Source organism: Pterocles gutturalis, unplaced genomic scaffold, assembly GCF_000699245.1.
Source record: "Pterocles gutturalis isolate BGI_N339 unplaced genomic scaffold, ASM69924v1 scaffold10528, whole genome shotgun sequence".
In the NCBI taxonomy this organism is placed as follows: Eukaryota; Metazoa; Chordata; class Aves; order Pterocliformes; family Pteroclidae; genus Pterocles; species Pterocles gutturalis.
This window is the reverse complement of record NW_010125614.1, coordinates 1-15,457: the sequence shown is the minus strand read 5'-3', so window position 1 is coordinate 15,457 and position 15,457 is coordinate 1. Positions and strand designations below refer to the sequence as shown.

Genomic DNA, 15,457 nt, shown 5'->3' with positions numbered 1-15,457 from the left:
TTTCGTCGCCGCCGCCCCCCCGGCTCCATCTGCGCCAGCCGCTGCTCAGCCAGCACAGCCAGGCTGTCGCAGACCGTGCGCCTCGCTGCACCTTCCGCCGTCTGGCGGGGAGCTGAGAACAGCCACCCCCCACCCCATGGTCACACGCTGCGGCGCTGTCACGGCACAATGCCCGTTGGCCCCTGCAAGGCGGTGGCTGCCGTGGCATGAGTGAGGACAGCCAAGGGCAGAGGGACGTTCCCCAGCAGAACCCAGACCCGCAGGACAGAGGAAGCCTTTGGTGTAGGGTTTCTCATCGTTACCAAAGAACATCTGCACAGAGACGAGATTGCAGAAATCCTTCCACCAACCTTGTCTGGACTGAAGATCCCACAAAGGATACTCTAGGCTCATAGAGAAAGTAACGCTATCCACTGACCGTACATACGTAACAAAAACTTTAGTACGTATGTTACGAGGAACAAGGGAAAAAAAAAAAAAGATGTGCCCTCACCGGGAATGCTTTTAAAGCAGGAGACCACAGCATCGCTGCACTGCTGTAAGAGCTTGTGGAACCTGACTGAACACAGCTTTATGAAAATGATTTCAAATAGGATTAAAACTCTTGTAGAAGAACTTCACAGGAGAAGAAGCAGATCCCCAAAGCCCAGCTTCTTCTGCAGGATTCTCTATGGAAATACAGAGACAGTCATCTACAACAGTCGGGTCTGCAGCTCGATGGTGTCTCTTGGAAGGAAAGACCATCGGCCAAGGAAACCAGCTGTGACTTTCCGTGGGGCTGGTTTAATTTAAAGCTACAGTAGGTTCCCTCAAGGACAGTCCCCAGATAATTTATTGCAATGCGTATGATGATTGAGTTAACACAATGGAGCAGAAAATACAGCACGCTATGTGGGGGGGATGTATGCTCTGGTATTTGCAGACAAATGTTTGCAATTGACACAGGACGCTGGCTGCATCGTGTAAACACTGTAACATCAAGAACAGAGAGGAGCTGGGCACAGGCGAGGACAAGCTGTTTCAGACAACAAATGAAAATCAGAGCTTTACTGTGAGTTCATCTGAACTAAGACAGAAGGGAAATGTCTACCATAGCAAGTGTTCTGGAACACATTCTCCTCTCAACACACGCATTTGGGAGTGCAAATGCCTTGTTGGTTTAACTCAACGACTGCTTTCCAAAGTAGATGAGACTAAGCCAGAAAAAGGGCATTTATTTTACAGCTGGTGCATCTAAACCGTGAGCAACCACAGAATCACTATTGGTCGATCTCCAAGGCCAAAAAAGCCTTCAGGCAGGAGGTCTGAATTCTTTTGTGCGGGATCCGACAGTAGGTGGTGGTCAGGCTACCAATGGGAGACCTTAGGCTGGCAGCAAGTCATGACCACTGACGGCCGTTTGCGCGCCAAGGGCACCGCTGCCGTACCCAGCACAACTTCCGCGGCGTGACTCCTCCACAGGGCTCTCTCTCCGCTCCATCCCTCACCCTCTTGATTATTTTTTGTGAGTTAACAAACAGGAGAACACCCTTGAAACATCACAGGTCTCATCTCATCAGGTGATGAGGAGGACCCAGGCGGTCTCCTCCCTCCTGAGTCAGCTCACAGGGTCTTCACATGGGGAGAGCATGGTTGCCATGAGCAATGGTGGTAGCATCTCCCACCCTGGGGCAGTGACAAAACCTGCCCTTTCCGAGAGAAATAGGCAAGAGTGGATACTGCCAACGGCTGCAGAGGCCTTTGCAAAGTGACCTGAGCCTCTTCCCACACATTCTTGAGTGCTAACATCAAGGACAAACCACAAGAGCTGGATGTTTCGAAGACAAGACGTTCTGGACTGATAAAATCAGGAGCAGTTGGATCAGGGAACAGGAATGTATCATGTAATTACTTAACTACTTAATTATACATAAAATGCATAAACAAAAGGACTTGAATGCCCCCAAAGGGCACCTGCCGGGTGAGAAAAACCTTTCTGGGGAGAGAATCAGTTACGAGCAATAGGAACGGTAGAATTCTGATCCATTTATATGACCCATTTTGGTAATCTCTAACGACACGGCATCTTTCCTCTGGACAGTAACTTCTTAATACAAGTATGCTAGATCTAGTGTTCTATCGCCAAGTTTTCTCTTTCACACACAACTGAATAAAACTTGTTATGATCATCTTATTTTATTGGCGATGTTGGGTAACACAATTGTTCAGAACCATTAAAGCACATGAGGAGTTGTTACCTAAACAAATAACCAAAAAGTAAAGATCTGGTCAAGTGAAAGTAACCTTCTAGGACCCAGGGCTTGTCAATACTGTTAAAGTCGCATTTGTGACATCAGATGCGTATACAGACCCAAACACATCTGGGAATTTGTCATAAGAACAAGTGGCACCATAATTCTGACCCTTGTACCTCTATAACCAACCTCTGGGGCAGGTGAAGAGGCACAGACCCTGCAGAAAAGCTAACAGGAAAGGGGAGTGGGACCTCTCCAGCCTCCTTTACAATAACCAAGTTTTCCACCAGTAACGTTACCAACGGTTAGCATGGTCCGTTGACCATGAGCTGCCCTCCCAGACCCACGATTCCCAGCAGGAGACTGGGGAGGTCAGTAACCCAGCACATCCACATCTCCAGCATCCCCCATCCCCGCTCCCACACCAAGCTCCGCTCCCACCCCGGAGCCCCGCAGGGGCTGTCCCCAGACTCAGCCCTGGGGCAGCGTCGTGGGACAGAAGCTCCTGCCTTGTGCTGCCGCCCTTCAGCTACCTGAACGCTCACACCCCAGAACAGTGGGATTTGCTGGGGGACTGTGACGATGCAAAGAAGGCTCGTACGGCAGGGTGCTGCACTACAAACGTCAGGTTAGTTTAAAGACCATTCCTATCAGAGCTGTCAGTGCAAATGACTTCTCCTGCCGCCTCCCACGCCTCCTCCCAGGGCCAGGCTCTGCTCATGCCCCGACGAGCGACACTGCTGGGGGACAGGCAGCACCCCCTCCAGCTGAAAGAGACATCTCACTGGCAGGACCAAACCGCATTTTCTACACGCAAAGCTTTCATCGCCCGAGAGTGACAGTGGAGGGGGCTCGCAGTCACCTTGGGCATGTGGTCTGTGCTCACCCCACAGCTGTCCGAGCTGATTTAGGCTAAAATGTATTCCTTGTCTTCTAGAATTCCAGCATGCCAGCCTTAGCAGAAGAGGGACAGAGTCCCTGGCAATTGCTGGAAGTGTTCAAGAGCTTTTTTACAGCTGACCTAGCTGTCCTGCTGCTTTACACCTGCACCGACACAGCACCAGGCATGGGACTCATGGCTCTGAAGGCTAGGTGCAAGATCCGTGATTTCTACCGGTGTAAACGGCCAGAGGCTTTAATTTATATCAGCTAGGGGTAGGGGCCAGGGTTTCTGCAGAGACATCTGCACAGACACGCAGAGGCGAGGCAGCAGCAGCTATGGCAGCGTGCATGGCCGGAGCACCTGCAGCACCGTCCGCCCGTGAGCTCCTGCGCTGGGCACTGCACCAGCAATGCCGAAAGGCCCTGGGAAGTGAGCACGCTGCACATCTGCCACATCCTGAGCCTAAAACAAGACTTCATTTCTAACCGAAGAGACACGGACAGCGGGAGCAGGAGGCAGGCACAGCCCCCGGTCCCACGGGGCCAGGACCACACGCAGGGGCAGGACCCTGCTCTTGGGCAGCTGGCTGAGAGCCTGGCATCCCTCCATCCCCTGGGTGGCTCTTTGGGTTTGGTTTTTTTAGATACCCACACATCTAAACTCTCTTGCGCATTTTTTCTTTCCCAGCCTGATGCTTGGGAGGTTTTCACGTTAATGTATATGAAACACAGAAACACCCCGTGGATCAATATTCCCATGCAAAAATCAGGAAATAATAGGCTATCATCTTCCAGCTCCCAGGAGAACCGAGCGACGTGCCCACAGCCGTAACAGAACCCAAGTGCTGGTCCCTGCATGAGCAGCAAACAAGGTCCCAGCCCTCTCGCAGCCTCCGATGGCTGGATCCCACCCCAAGCGCAGGGTTTCTCAGCTCCTCTGCAGCGAGCGGCAGAGCACAGGACAAGCTAACGAGCTCTGCTGGGCTTAGGAGCTGGAGACCCAGGCTGCAGCTGGTGGAGCCCATGGCACGGGGCTGAGTTTAGGATTCACTGCTCCAAGGAACGTGTTTTTCACTCTGTTATAAACTGCCTCCATTTTAAAGCAGCGGTACAATGCACATGCAGGATCCGTTATTTGAGAAGCGACTGCGAGCTTTCAGAGCGCCAGCCAAGTTTACCCACCGGCAGCCTCCCATCCCGCCTCCTGCGAGCGAGAACATGGAGTGGGGCCAGCGCACACCTGCAGCATTGAGCAACTACACCAGCGGTGTGGGGAACGCTCCGGGACAGGAGGAAACATGCTGTCATCACCTTCTGGGGCTCTCAAGGAAAACCGCTGCTAAAGCGGCACATGAGCTTAAGTAACATCTTCTCGTACTTACTTCGCAAATCTTTTCCAACGAAGGGACAAAGAAATCATCGCAGACGATTGCCAAAGCATAGAACATATACACGGCCTGGAAAAGAGAAGAGAAGATGTTGAGTGTGGAGACTGTCAAGCAGAAACGCACTGCAGCACCCCAACTCATCGTACGTTTGTTTTGATGTATACTTTATCAAAAAATGAGATGCTCTTGCAAGAAGAATTCATGGGGCTCTCTGGGATTTAATGGAAAGATTGTGAAGTATTTATCCAGAAGTTCTTACAAGCTATCAAAAGCTGACAATGTTTTATCATCATCATAAAGACTACTTTTTTTTTAATTCTCTGGATATTGCTATGCCACACTTAAATATTTTTGCCTTCCTTTTTTTCTCCCATGTTTGACAGTGCAAGGCTTTTTATGATTGCATTCTGTGAAAACCCAAGCCCTAGAGGAGTAACTTTTGAAATGCCAGTGTTCTTAAAAAGGGGAAAGGAGTGCCTGCCATGTCCCCTGGGATCACAATGATAATTCTCGCTAAACTCCTCATAGGAACAACTTCCAAACGACTGGAACCCAAGGGGGTACACAAGACTCGAAAGGACACCCAGTGAATGAGTTCTTCAATTTCAAGCAAGAAGCATTTAATCTGTATTTCTGCATTATTGAACAGACCGCACGTGGGCTGGGAGGGAGCACAGCCCCAGTGACCAGCCCAGGATTTGATCTTAGGGTCGGGATTGAGACCCAGAGTGGCCAATAGTCTATCCTATACCATACCATACCCGTCATGCCCAGGATAGAGGTGAGGACCCTCTGGAAGATCGGCCCTTTTGGTTCCAGATCTCTTTGGCTGCGGGTCATCTCGCTCCGGGTGGTCGCTCTCCCAAGGCCTTTCCCCCCCCCACCCCGGTCAGCTCTGGGTCTGGGACGCTCAGACTGTTCTCTCCGTTCCGTGAGTGCGGTTTCGGGACTCTCCCTGCTCCGGGATTGTTATCTGGGAACAGGTGGAGCCTTGGTCATCGGGTGGGGGGGCAGTGTCACTGTGTGTCACTCATTTGTATATTTGTATAGAGTATTATTTCACACTGCCTTACACGTTTATTTCTAATGACCTCGCTGTGGTCACAGTTCTGGTTTTGGCTGGAGTCTCCGCGGGATTTATTTCACCGGCTGGAGCGCCATCGGGATAAGGAACCAGAGCCTAAGGAGCATCTGCCAAGGACATGGCATGGTTCACAAACCAGAACAGTGCGACCACCCTGGTAAGGGAGCACGCGAGGACAAGAACCGTCACTTCCTCAAAACCTGGTTGGGTCTTTTTGTGGGGGGTTGTTGGTTTGTTTGTTTTTAAACAAAACAAAATAAGGTTTAGAGCTTGGGCCAGCAGGAACACAACCCAAAAAATTAATTTTATGACAAGTCAGACTCGTAAAGATGGAGCCCAGACACCAGCCCAGGCTACTTCATGGGAAAGAAGGCAGACAGCCAGCAAAGCCAGTCTGCTCCGTACAGCAAACGTGGGGAGTGCCAAGAGCCCGGCTTTAATGCCCCGCAGCTGACCGGGAGGCATCAGCTTCCTCCTAAGTTAACCTGGGAACCCAACAGAGCCCCATGGCTTCTTCCCTCCGCACAGAGGAGCCTGTCCTGGCAGCTGGTTCCACCTGAAAACTGCCGTCGGGGACAACTGCAGCAGCGGGGGACGCGGCGTGCCGGGGCAGAGCTGGAGCGCCGTGTGCGTGACGGCAACGGGACAACGCGACGGGCGGAACACAAAATGCAAATCTCAGCCCCAACCTCACTTGGTCATGTCCAGCTCCAAGGGAAGACATGGAAGTCTTTCAACAGGCAACCTACTTAAAATTCTCCCCAGGAGGATATTAAAAAATTACGAAAATGTAATGGCCCTGCATAAAAGGATTACATACACCGGATTAAGGACTGCATTAGGAGTGGTTTTAAAATGATGATTCTAACAAACAAGCACCAGAGAAGTAATTGCAACCTCTGTATCAAAGGAGATTAAATATCGAACTCGAAATACATGTTCTGTTGCACAGGACAGAAATTATAATTTCTCATGTTTGTTTCCCGTGACAGTTTTCATACTCGGATTAAAACTTGCTTTACTGAGCTAAAGCAAGCAGCTTTTCGTGAGAACGCCTGAATGCCACAGGAGCCAGCAATTCTGCAGCCCTGCCTCTTCCCAAGAGAGCCAGGAGAGGACGAGGTGACCGTCCCCGGCTGCTCCCCCCACAGACCCCTGCCCTGGGCACGTGGGCACAGCCACAGGCTGTCACTGGAACCACCGTAACCAAGCACAGCGCCTTCCCCAATCCCGACTGCACTGCAAAACCACCCAAACCTCCAGGATTAAGGAGAAACTGAAAAAAAAAACCCAAAACAAACACCAACCAAGGACCCCATGGAGCCCAGGGAACCCGCACAGCAGCTGGGTACCACGGGGGTACTGTGCTGGGTTACCATGGGGGTACCGTGCCGGGGTACCACGGGGGTACTGTGCTGGGGTTACCACGCCGTGCTACAGTGAGCATGTCCAGGGCACTGGAAAATCATTCCTGGATGAGACAGCTCAGTGCTGCAGACACGAGACGCGGCTGGTCTTGACTCGGTGCAGAAATAGATAAAGACAGGACGCATCCCGAGCGACCTACATTTTCCCAGCGGCTCGCACAAGGGAGGCTGGTGCCTGGCTGGAGCTCCCCGTTCCCATGGCTACACAGAAGGATGGCAAACAAGGAGCTGGGGGGACTGCTGAGGACAGACCCCAGCCCTGCACCCGCTCGGTGCAGCACCCGGCCGGGTCCAGGGGGCTGCCCTCGGCCCCCACGCATGGACCCTTTGCACCGGCATTGCAAAACGAAGCTCTCGGGTGCTGGGGAGCTGCCAGATCACGGGCTGCATGCTTGATCCTTGAGCAGCGAACAGCACTGGACCCTGATGCCAGGCAGCTCTGCGCAGCCCCACGGTGGGACCCGCTGGGGTCTCTGTGTTTTCACTCCTGTTAACAGGGAGAAGATGCCTCGGGACTGCTGCGAGAGGACATCCCCTGCACCCGCCCAGACACCGCTACAGCCTCTGCCCCTGTTCTCTGGCTCCAGTTAAACCAGCTCTGCCTGGATGTCCTTCAGAAACAAGGTACGGGCAAAGTGGGAGAGGAGTTTTGACTGCAATGAGCAGGAACAGTGTGAGGGAGGTCAGTGAACGCCAGAAGCATGGCAACGACCGGCTGACACCACTCTGCTGTTCTCCCTTTTACAGCCCAGCTTCCTCATATCTGCAAAAAAATGAAGACAAGGTGCCTGTATCCTTTTTTCCCCAGGAAGTGCATTTCTGTGCGTGCTCTGATCTGATCCCATCTGGTACCTGCTGCTGGGAGGCAAGAACCAGAACGAGAGCGTTCCCACCCCAGCACGACGACACCCCTCCCAGCCCGGGCTGAAGGGAGGGGGCTGATGCTGACAGCTGTCCGTTCTCTCTGAGAACCAGTTTCTTCTCTGACACCAGGGTAGAAGCAGTCCCTGTGCTCCAGAAGAAGGCACCGCGTTCCCCATCGCGGCTCCTGCCCCCCGACCCGCGGGGCTGCAGCAGGGCACAGGCTGGGAACACTGCGGGACCTTCCCTTGGGATGCCGGGCAGCTGGGGGTGGAAAGGCACTGATGCTCACACGCAGTTCTCACTAAAAGCGGATTTTCCTTTTTATTCTGAAGCAGACAGTTCATTGTCAAATTTCAGTCCCCAAACCCCCACTTTAATACACGTTAAAATTATGTTCAGCGTATCCACAACCGACAAAAAAGCCTGTGGAAAAATAAACTATCTTGAGAGCAATTACGAAGCCCAAATCTAATTTAAACTAGACTGGAAAATAACCCAAGTCACAGTTAATGTAGTCAGCTGTGTGATTTCATTGTTACTAATAATGAATACAGTCCCGGTCTCATCTCTTTTAAACAGCCTGGAAAAACACATCCAGGGCTATGGATCACACGGAGATTAAAGATAACTGTGGCAACTCGTATTTTTAATGGTCTCATTATAAACTAACTCCTGTAACTCAAGAGATTTTTCATTAAAATATTTTTTGTGTTAAAATCTGAGAAAAGTGAGGTTACAAGGCAGCAACGTGCTGCTGCAACAATCGTCCTCTGCCTAGAGAGGCTGTGCAGGACTCTGCTCGTTGTTTTCAAGTAAAGCGATGAATTTAACTGCATACAGTTAATCCCCTAAACAGCTCTCACAACACTCTTTTGTGCTACCCACCGTGTAGTTACAAGAGCCTATCAGCATTTTTCCAGACTACATTACGACGTTTTCACACTTTCCGTACAGACGAAGGGCAGCTAACAGAGCTCCCTGCACTAACAGCTGACCAGCAGCGACCTTTTTCTGCCCAAACACGGAGCGAGAGCACGGGCTTCCGGGAAAACAGACCACCAGCGCCCAGGACGCAAGCCCGCTCCGGCCGGGATGGTGCGAACCCGCAGACGGGCTCCGCGACATGCTGCCTGCGGCCGGGAGACGGACCCCGGAGTCACGACACCGAGCGTCCAGGAGTCGGGAGAGAGCAGAGCAGCGGCTGCCACGGACGCACGGGCAAAGGTCCCTCCACCAGCTGCAGAGGCTCTGGCCACCCGCTGCGGCAGGACACAGCTTTGGGAGGGGGCTATCTGAATTCTTTGGGAATATTCTTGTGGGTACTAAAAAATCTGTTAGGTCCAGTGCTCGCTTTGCAAAACATCTCAGAGTTCAATGTTCCCATGGAAACTTGGGAGCCTTGAGCTTGCCAGACAAAGTCAACAGTGATGTTACCCAACAGATTATTGCAGCCATTTAGCTGAAAAAAAATGGTAACACAGCACTCGCATTACAACATGCAATGCAATCTAATTTATACTTAAAAAGAAATCATGAATCACTGCACACAGCTAGCTAACAGTGACTGCTCACTTCAGCGGACCGAAAATTATGAAATGCATTTAAACATTCATTAGAAGCAGGTATTACTTAAGAACTCCTCTTCCCCCCAAGAAGTACCGACTTGGCAGTTCTTAAATTAAGATGACATTAAAAAAGAATTGTCTTCATCTACCTACAAAAAGCCAAGGCATGGATTTGGAGGGACAGCGCTTCCCTCTGTGCGAGTACTGCAGCTGCTGAGCACAAGGTCCTCTGATGCCAAGCGACTGGTGGGCAGACAGACCCGGGCTATTTCCATAAATTCACCTTGAGTACCTCTAGTTTTGGCCTTAACCATGCACACCACTTACACAGACCTGTTTGGGGCAGAGATCACAAAACTGCAAGTCCAAAATTGCACAGATTTCTGATGTCAGTAAAGTCTTTAAAATAGCATCTATGTAGGTCTTCTTGGCACATTCCTGAACTTTCAGGCAACTCCCCCGCCTGCCTGACATCCTCCAGAATTCCCCAGAGCATCCAGGACACCCTGCAGCTCACAAATGAGAAGTTTCAATCTTCTCTTTAATATATTCCAGAAGAATAACTCACTTTATCAACTGAACTACTTGGGGAAATTCTGGAGACCCAAACTTTTTTTTTTTAAATTAATCCAGTTGATAATCTTTTTAAACAGAAAACCCTCTCTAACTTCTCTCTCCTACAGCTATATCACAAGAGGTGCCACAAGGATTTCTGGGGGAGGTTTCTGGGGATAACACCACACCTATTTTCTGAAGGCAATTACACGAACGTCCTCCCTCGCCCTGCCAGCCCCGCAGCATCCTGGTGCTGGGGGCAGAGGGATGGGGACCACAACAAAGCCCGTCTGGCCGGAGTAGAGTAACTTGCAGGAGTTTATTCACACGACAGCACGCACTGCGCTCACTGCCGCACCAGGTCTTGCAGAAGGGGTTTATGTAAAACTGCAGCATGTGATACCCAGTGTGGCGACGGACATCACTCCCAGCCCCCACAGGGAGCAGAAGCCCGGGGCAGGAGCAGGCGCCAGCCTGGGGTGAGAACCCAGCCCCGTCCACACAGATGGGACAGGGAACGCCAAACCACAACACTCATCGATGGGAGAGGGAATGCCAGACCACAACACTCATCGATGGGAGAGGGAACTCAAAACTCATGGATGGGAGAAGAACGCAAAGCCACAACACTTACGCAGAGGACGTGCAGGACCACGGCTCCATGTCTCCGGTCCTCGTTCGTGAAGATGTCGTTGGGGAATTCATGGAGAGCTGCAAAAAGAGGACAAAAAGAAAGCTCAGCTGTTTAGTCGGCTACTGAAAACCACCGCGTGTGCTGTTCAGCAATATAACGAGAAGCTGTCCACGGCGTCTCTAGGACGGTAGCCGAGGATCCCCCGGCACGGCCCGTGTGTGTTCCCAGCAGCAGCCTCTTCCCGCACAACGAAAGGCAAAGCCGTGCCTGCTCCCGGAGAGGGAGCTGTGCTCGGCCTCCCCAGCCTCCGTGGGCTACTCAGCTTCAGAACCAGCATCTGCTGGTGGAACCAAACCATGAAGTACCTTCATGCAGAAACACAGTTATTTCAAATAGTGATAATACAGAGCAGGGGAAAGGAAAAAAAAAAAAAGGCAACCCAGATGAGGCGCTGCGCAGCAGAACTGGTCTGTACCTGCTCCACTGCGTGCACTTCTCCCAGCGCATCCCCCACCAGCCCCTTCCAGAGGCAGGACGCTGGGCTCGGTGGCCGTCATGTCGCCTTCCTAACTTGGGCAGTTTTCTAAACAATCAGGAGAGAAGAAAGGGACACTGTGGAACCCGCAGGGAGAGGCGGTGGCAGCAGAGCCATGGCCACCGGTGCCCAAGCAGTCATGCTTTCACCCGCTGGCTCTGTAGAGCAGCGAGAAGCACCAGCTCCAGAGTAACGAGCTGACGCCCAGAGAAGGTTTGCAGTTCACCTTGGCTTTGTCACCTGGTGTAAGCCCAACAGTCAAAGTCCTGGAGATGACACACCAACAGGCATCTGGGACAGACGATGGCCCACCATGCCACCCAGCTGCCCGAGAAAACCGCTCGGCAATTTAGTTTGTTCAATGTGTCTTCATCAAGAGCAATGTATTTTTGTTAGATTAGTGATTCTCTTCCAAAGCCAAGCAATCAGCACAAGAGTGGAAAAGAGCACGCCAGGCAGTCCCATAGCCTCTGTTGCAGATACGGTGTTGCGAGTCATTTAAAGACAAATTACTTTCATTTACTCAAATGCTTTACTACTGTTCTGGGTGTTAATTGGATTACAAAGCTCTTAAAGACAGTCTGACAATTAGGTTGCAGGAATGGCTTTTGGTTATGAACTGAAGAGCAAACGTGAAGATGATGTTCTTGCACTCCAAGTGCTTCTTTGTAATTCCAGGTTTGAATTGCTCGGTAACAACTGAAATAACGGTTTCCTTCCAACCATCAGTTCCGCACATTCAGCCTCAAGCTGTAAAAATCCAGCTGTGTTTTTCCTGGCTTTCACACCATTATCATTGATAAAACTCCAGCAACTGGAATTTAATTAGCAATCCCAGAGATGATCAAATGGAAAAACAATGCAGCCCACTCTCAGAGCTTTGCTGCCTGTGAGCAATAACCGAGCCAAAGGCAGCTACAGCCCAACGTCGTTACCAACGTGAGCAAGGGACCTACCCAGCGCTGTGTCCGAGGAGGAACACAGCCTTTTGCACACAAGCCGTCTTTTGAACAGAGACTTGGGTGTGCAACCTAAAGAAACTAGCCAGACAGGTACCAGCACAGAGACAGGAGTTAAAGGAAAAAACCAAAACAACAAAACCCCAGAACACTATGGAAGATGCAAGACAATGAAGTTAAAATATCTGGAAAGGATTAATCTTCCCTCGGCAAAAAAACATTGTGTAGAAAACAAATGTTTTCATCACAGTTTTGTGTAAGAAATGTTGCTGGCCATTCACCAGGATAAGACACTGCAAAGGGTGTTCCCCTTTGCATGTTTTTAGCAATATGCAAAACAGTTTGCTAACACACACACATACATCTGCTTCCCTCCCCCGCAGCTGCCTGGGAGATGGGAGCATGACAATTCCTAACGATGAAAATCCAGCCCCTTTATCAAGAGTCTCTGCTCGCTCAAGGAGACTGAAGTGCATCTCAGGTAAAGCACACAGAAAAAAACCAGCATAAAAATAGCACAAGCTTGTGGCTGCCGGCAGAGGTGGGGAATCCCAGCAGCCGTCCTGTCTGCGCACAGCAGAAACACCTCATCCCCTTGCTCCCACCCCACGCTGTAACGAAACGCACCTTCTCCTCCGAGAAAATCCAAGGTGTCCATCACCGTATCCCCTACGACATCATCTGAACACAAACGCTTTTAGCGGGTTACACTTGAACGTGTGCAATTATAAAATAATGTATGCAGATCTGAAATCTGATGCATTTGCATTACACGCATCAGGTGCAGATGAGCACAGATAAGAGGAGAGCTTTGCAAAACACAGGAGCTCCTTTCTAAGAAGGAATAAAGGGTGTTGCTGGAACACCACTCCAACAGCAGCTGCCCCATTTAACCAGTATAAAAGCTCCCACAGTTTGTTATTTTGCTTAAAAGGGTGCTTGGCTTTTGTACAGAAAATAGGGGCATATTTTGCCAGGCTTATATTGATTGCACCAGGAAAAAAACCAACCACCCTTTCAATGAACCTGAACTCAAAGAATTAAAGATTTCTGCCTAATGGATCCACTCTCGTCCTGCAGCCTTTGCAGGCATCGGGGCTGCAAACTGTGGAAGGGCAGGATCCTCACACCAGCTCAGCACCTCCACAGACATTTTCTGCGTGGGCACTCGGTACAATGCCAGCTGCCGAGCCCAGGCCCCTCTCCTCGCAGCATCCCGCACTGACAGCATCCCTACTGCAGACGTGTGACCTCCAGCCTTCGGACGCACACAGCTCCGTGGGAGTTCTCATTTAACGCGAGGCGCGTTCTCAGAAAACAGCACAGGAGCGTGCACCCCGACACAACGCCTTCTTCAGGTGCAGTTCAATTGTGTATTGACACCTTGCAAAAACCACTAGCAAATATTGGGAGTATTGGAATTTGGAAGCAATTGGAACTAGATAATTATCTGCAAGGGATGTATTAGCTGTGTGAAGGAGACTGAATCACAAAGGAGCAGATCAGCAGTAGGTGCAGAAAGCTGTGCTCTTCTGCATTAGCCGAGGACCTGCAGCAAGGCTTCGGCCGTTCAGACGGACAGAGCTGCTGTGCAGAACGGGGAGCCCATGCCTGGCGAGAGCGGGGCGATCGGCATCGCCGCAGCCCACGGCTCAGCCCCGGCGAGGACGCTGCTGCTGCTGCTCACATGAGAGCATCCACGACGGTATCGCAGTATGCACTACCCCTGCCAGAGTCAGAGGAAAATTTTGTATCCATGGCTCAATAGGGAAAAGTTATTTTAGTCATAATACAATGAGCTGGAATAAATTGTCTTTTTATTCTCAATCAGTGGGCAATTCATTAGAATTGGAGCCCTGTTCAGCTTGGCTTTAGCTGACTTACCAAACAATCCGCATTACAGCTCTGTTCAGAGGATTTGCCAGCACAATACAAATTTGTCTCTGTTCTGCAGAGTTGAGCTCCTCCAGGCAGATCACACGCTGAGCCAAGGGCAGATGTGCAGAGAAGATGCTGCTGTACCATGCCTCAGGACGGCAGCAGAGAGCGTTACCTGTCCAGAATCCTTCTTCCCCGCCACCCCTTTCCCTCTCCTATTTCACATTTCCACCTTTCCAAAAGGATTATTAAAAAAAAAATAATCAAAACCAACACTGTATTGATCCAACAGTTCTCAGAGCTGCAATATATACGTATGTTTAAATAAGTCTTCATATTGCTAGTGAGTGCTCCTACTCTAGGGACAGGAATCCCCTTGGGAAGTCTGCTGTGCTTTTCATGGAAGCAGCAAGAACTGAGGACGTTCAGCCTTGGCAATGAATTATCAGCAAAGAAAATGGCCAGAAATTAAAAACCTCAGTTAATTTTCTCTCGCTGTCCCCACAATTCTCTCACACCAGAGCTAGGCACTGCAATCCCCAAGCACGCAGATGCCCAGCAGGGAGAGGTGCAGCTTTCCTGGGCAAGCCTCTGCCCAGCGGCCACTTGACTTCCTTCCCAAGAGCTCTTCAGAAGCCGGCTGCACGTCCCATCGCGGGGTAGATCAGGCTAGAGAAACACATGACTTGAAAAAAACTACATGAGTGGGCTAGAGTAGAAACCAGGATCTAGATACCCACCCCCAAAATTTAGGCACTGTCGGTATTCACAGCATCGAGGCCACTTCAGCTGTCATTACAAGTCCCAGAGACAAGCACACGCAGTGAGACACGCGGCTGTGCCGCAGCTGGGCGCGAGCTCTGGTCCAAACCCAGACGACAGATCGTTTGCTCCCGTGCCCGGCTCGAGGTGCTGGGAGCGTGCCAGCTCACAGCAGGAAAACAAATACATCACCGGCAACGGCCGCGATGGGAACAGGGAGCTTGGGGAACGCCGAGGCAGCTCGGCGCGTCCTCGCAGGGTGCTGCAAAGGCCGGCTTTCCCTGCCCACGCCAGGCGAGCTGATGAGCCAGGGGAAGGGAACACATCCATCAAAGACTTGTAACGAAAAGATTGTTCCGTGGCTCCAAAGTCCCCGCACAGCAAAGAGCTGCAGCCAGGGGAAGCGCACCGGGAACTGTCCCCCCGTTTCCTCGATAGGTTTCTTTGACTTCTACTGTTGTCATTCGCGAGGGAAAGCTGTTAGCGGAGCAGAGCTTGTGGTGTGACCCGAGACAACACCCCTGAACCAACATCAACAGCTTTTTACACAGGGAAATAAAAACATGCTTTAAAACAATTAGTTACCTTTTTGGTTTTTTTTCCCCATCCTCAACTTCATTATTTTAGCCTCAAGCTCAAAGATTTTTGACTGCTTCAGGGTTAGCAATAACGTTAAATTCACCACCTGCC

General features: G+C 50.9%; 1 protein-coding gene across 1 annotated transcript in view; it reads right to left on the bottom strand.

The window, feature by feature from the left end:
- LOC104465545 (sodium/potassium/calcium exchanger 3-like) overlaps positions 1-14,674 on the bottom strand; it is a gene marked incomplete at both ends in the record, with an annotated part of 35,371 nt that extends 20,697 nt beyond the window's left edge. The window contains 3 exons of the mRNA XM_010078636.1: positions 4,499-4,573; positions 10,634-10,710; positions 14,566-14,674. Coding sequence (XP_010076938.1) covers positions 4,499-4,573; positions 10,634-10,710; positions 14,566-14,674 — 261 coding nt within the window. The remainder of the gene's footprint in view (positions 1-4,498; positions 4,574-10,633; positions 10,711-14,565) is intronic.
- Positions 14,675-15,457: the final 783 nt, after the last annotated feature.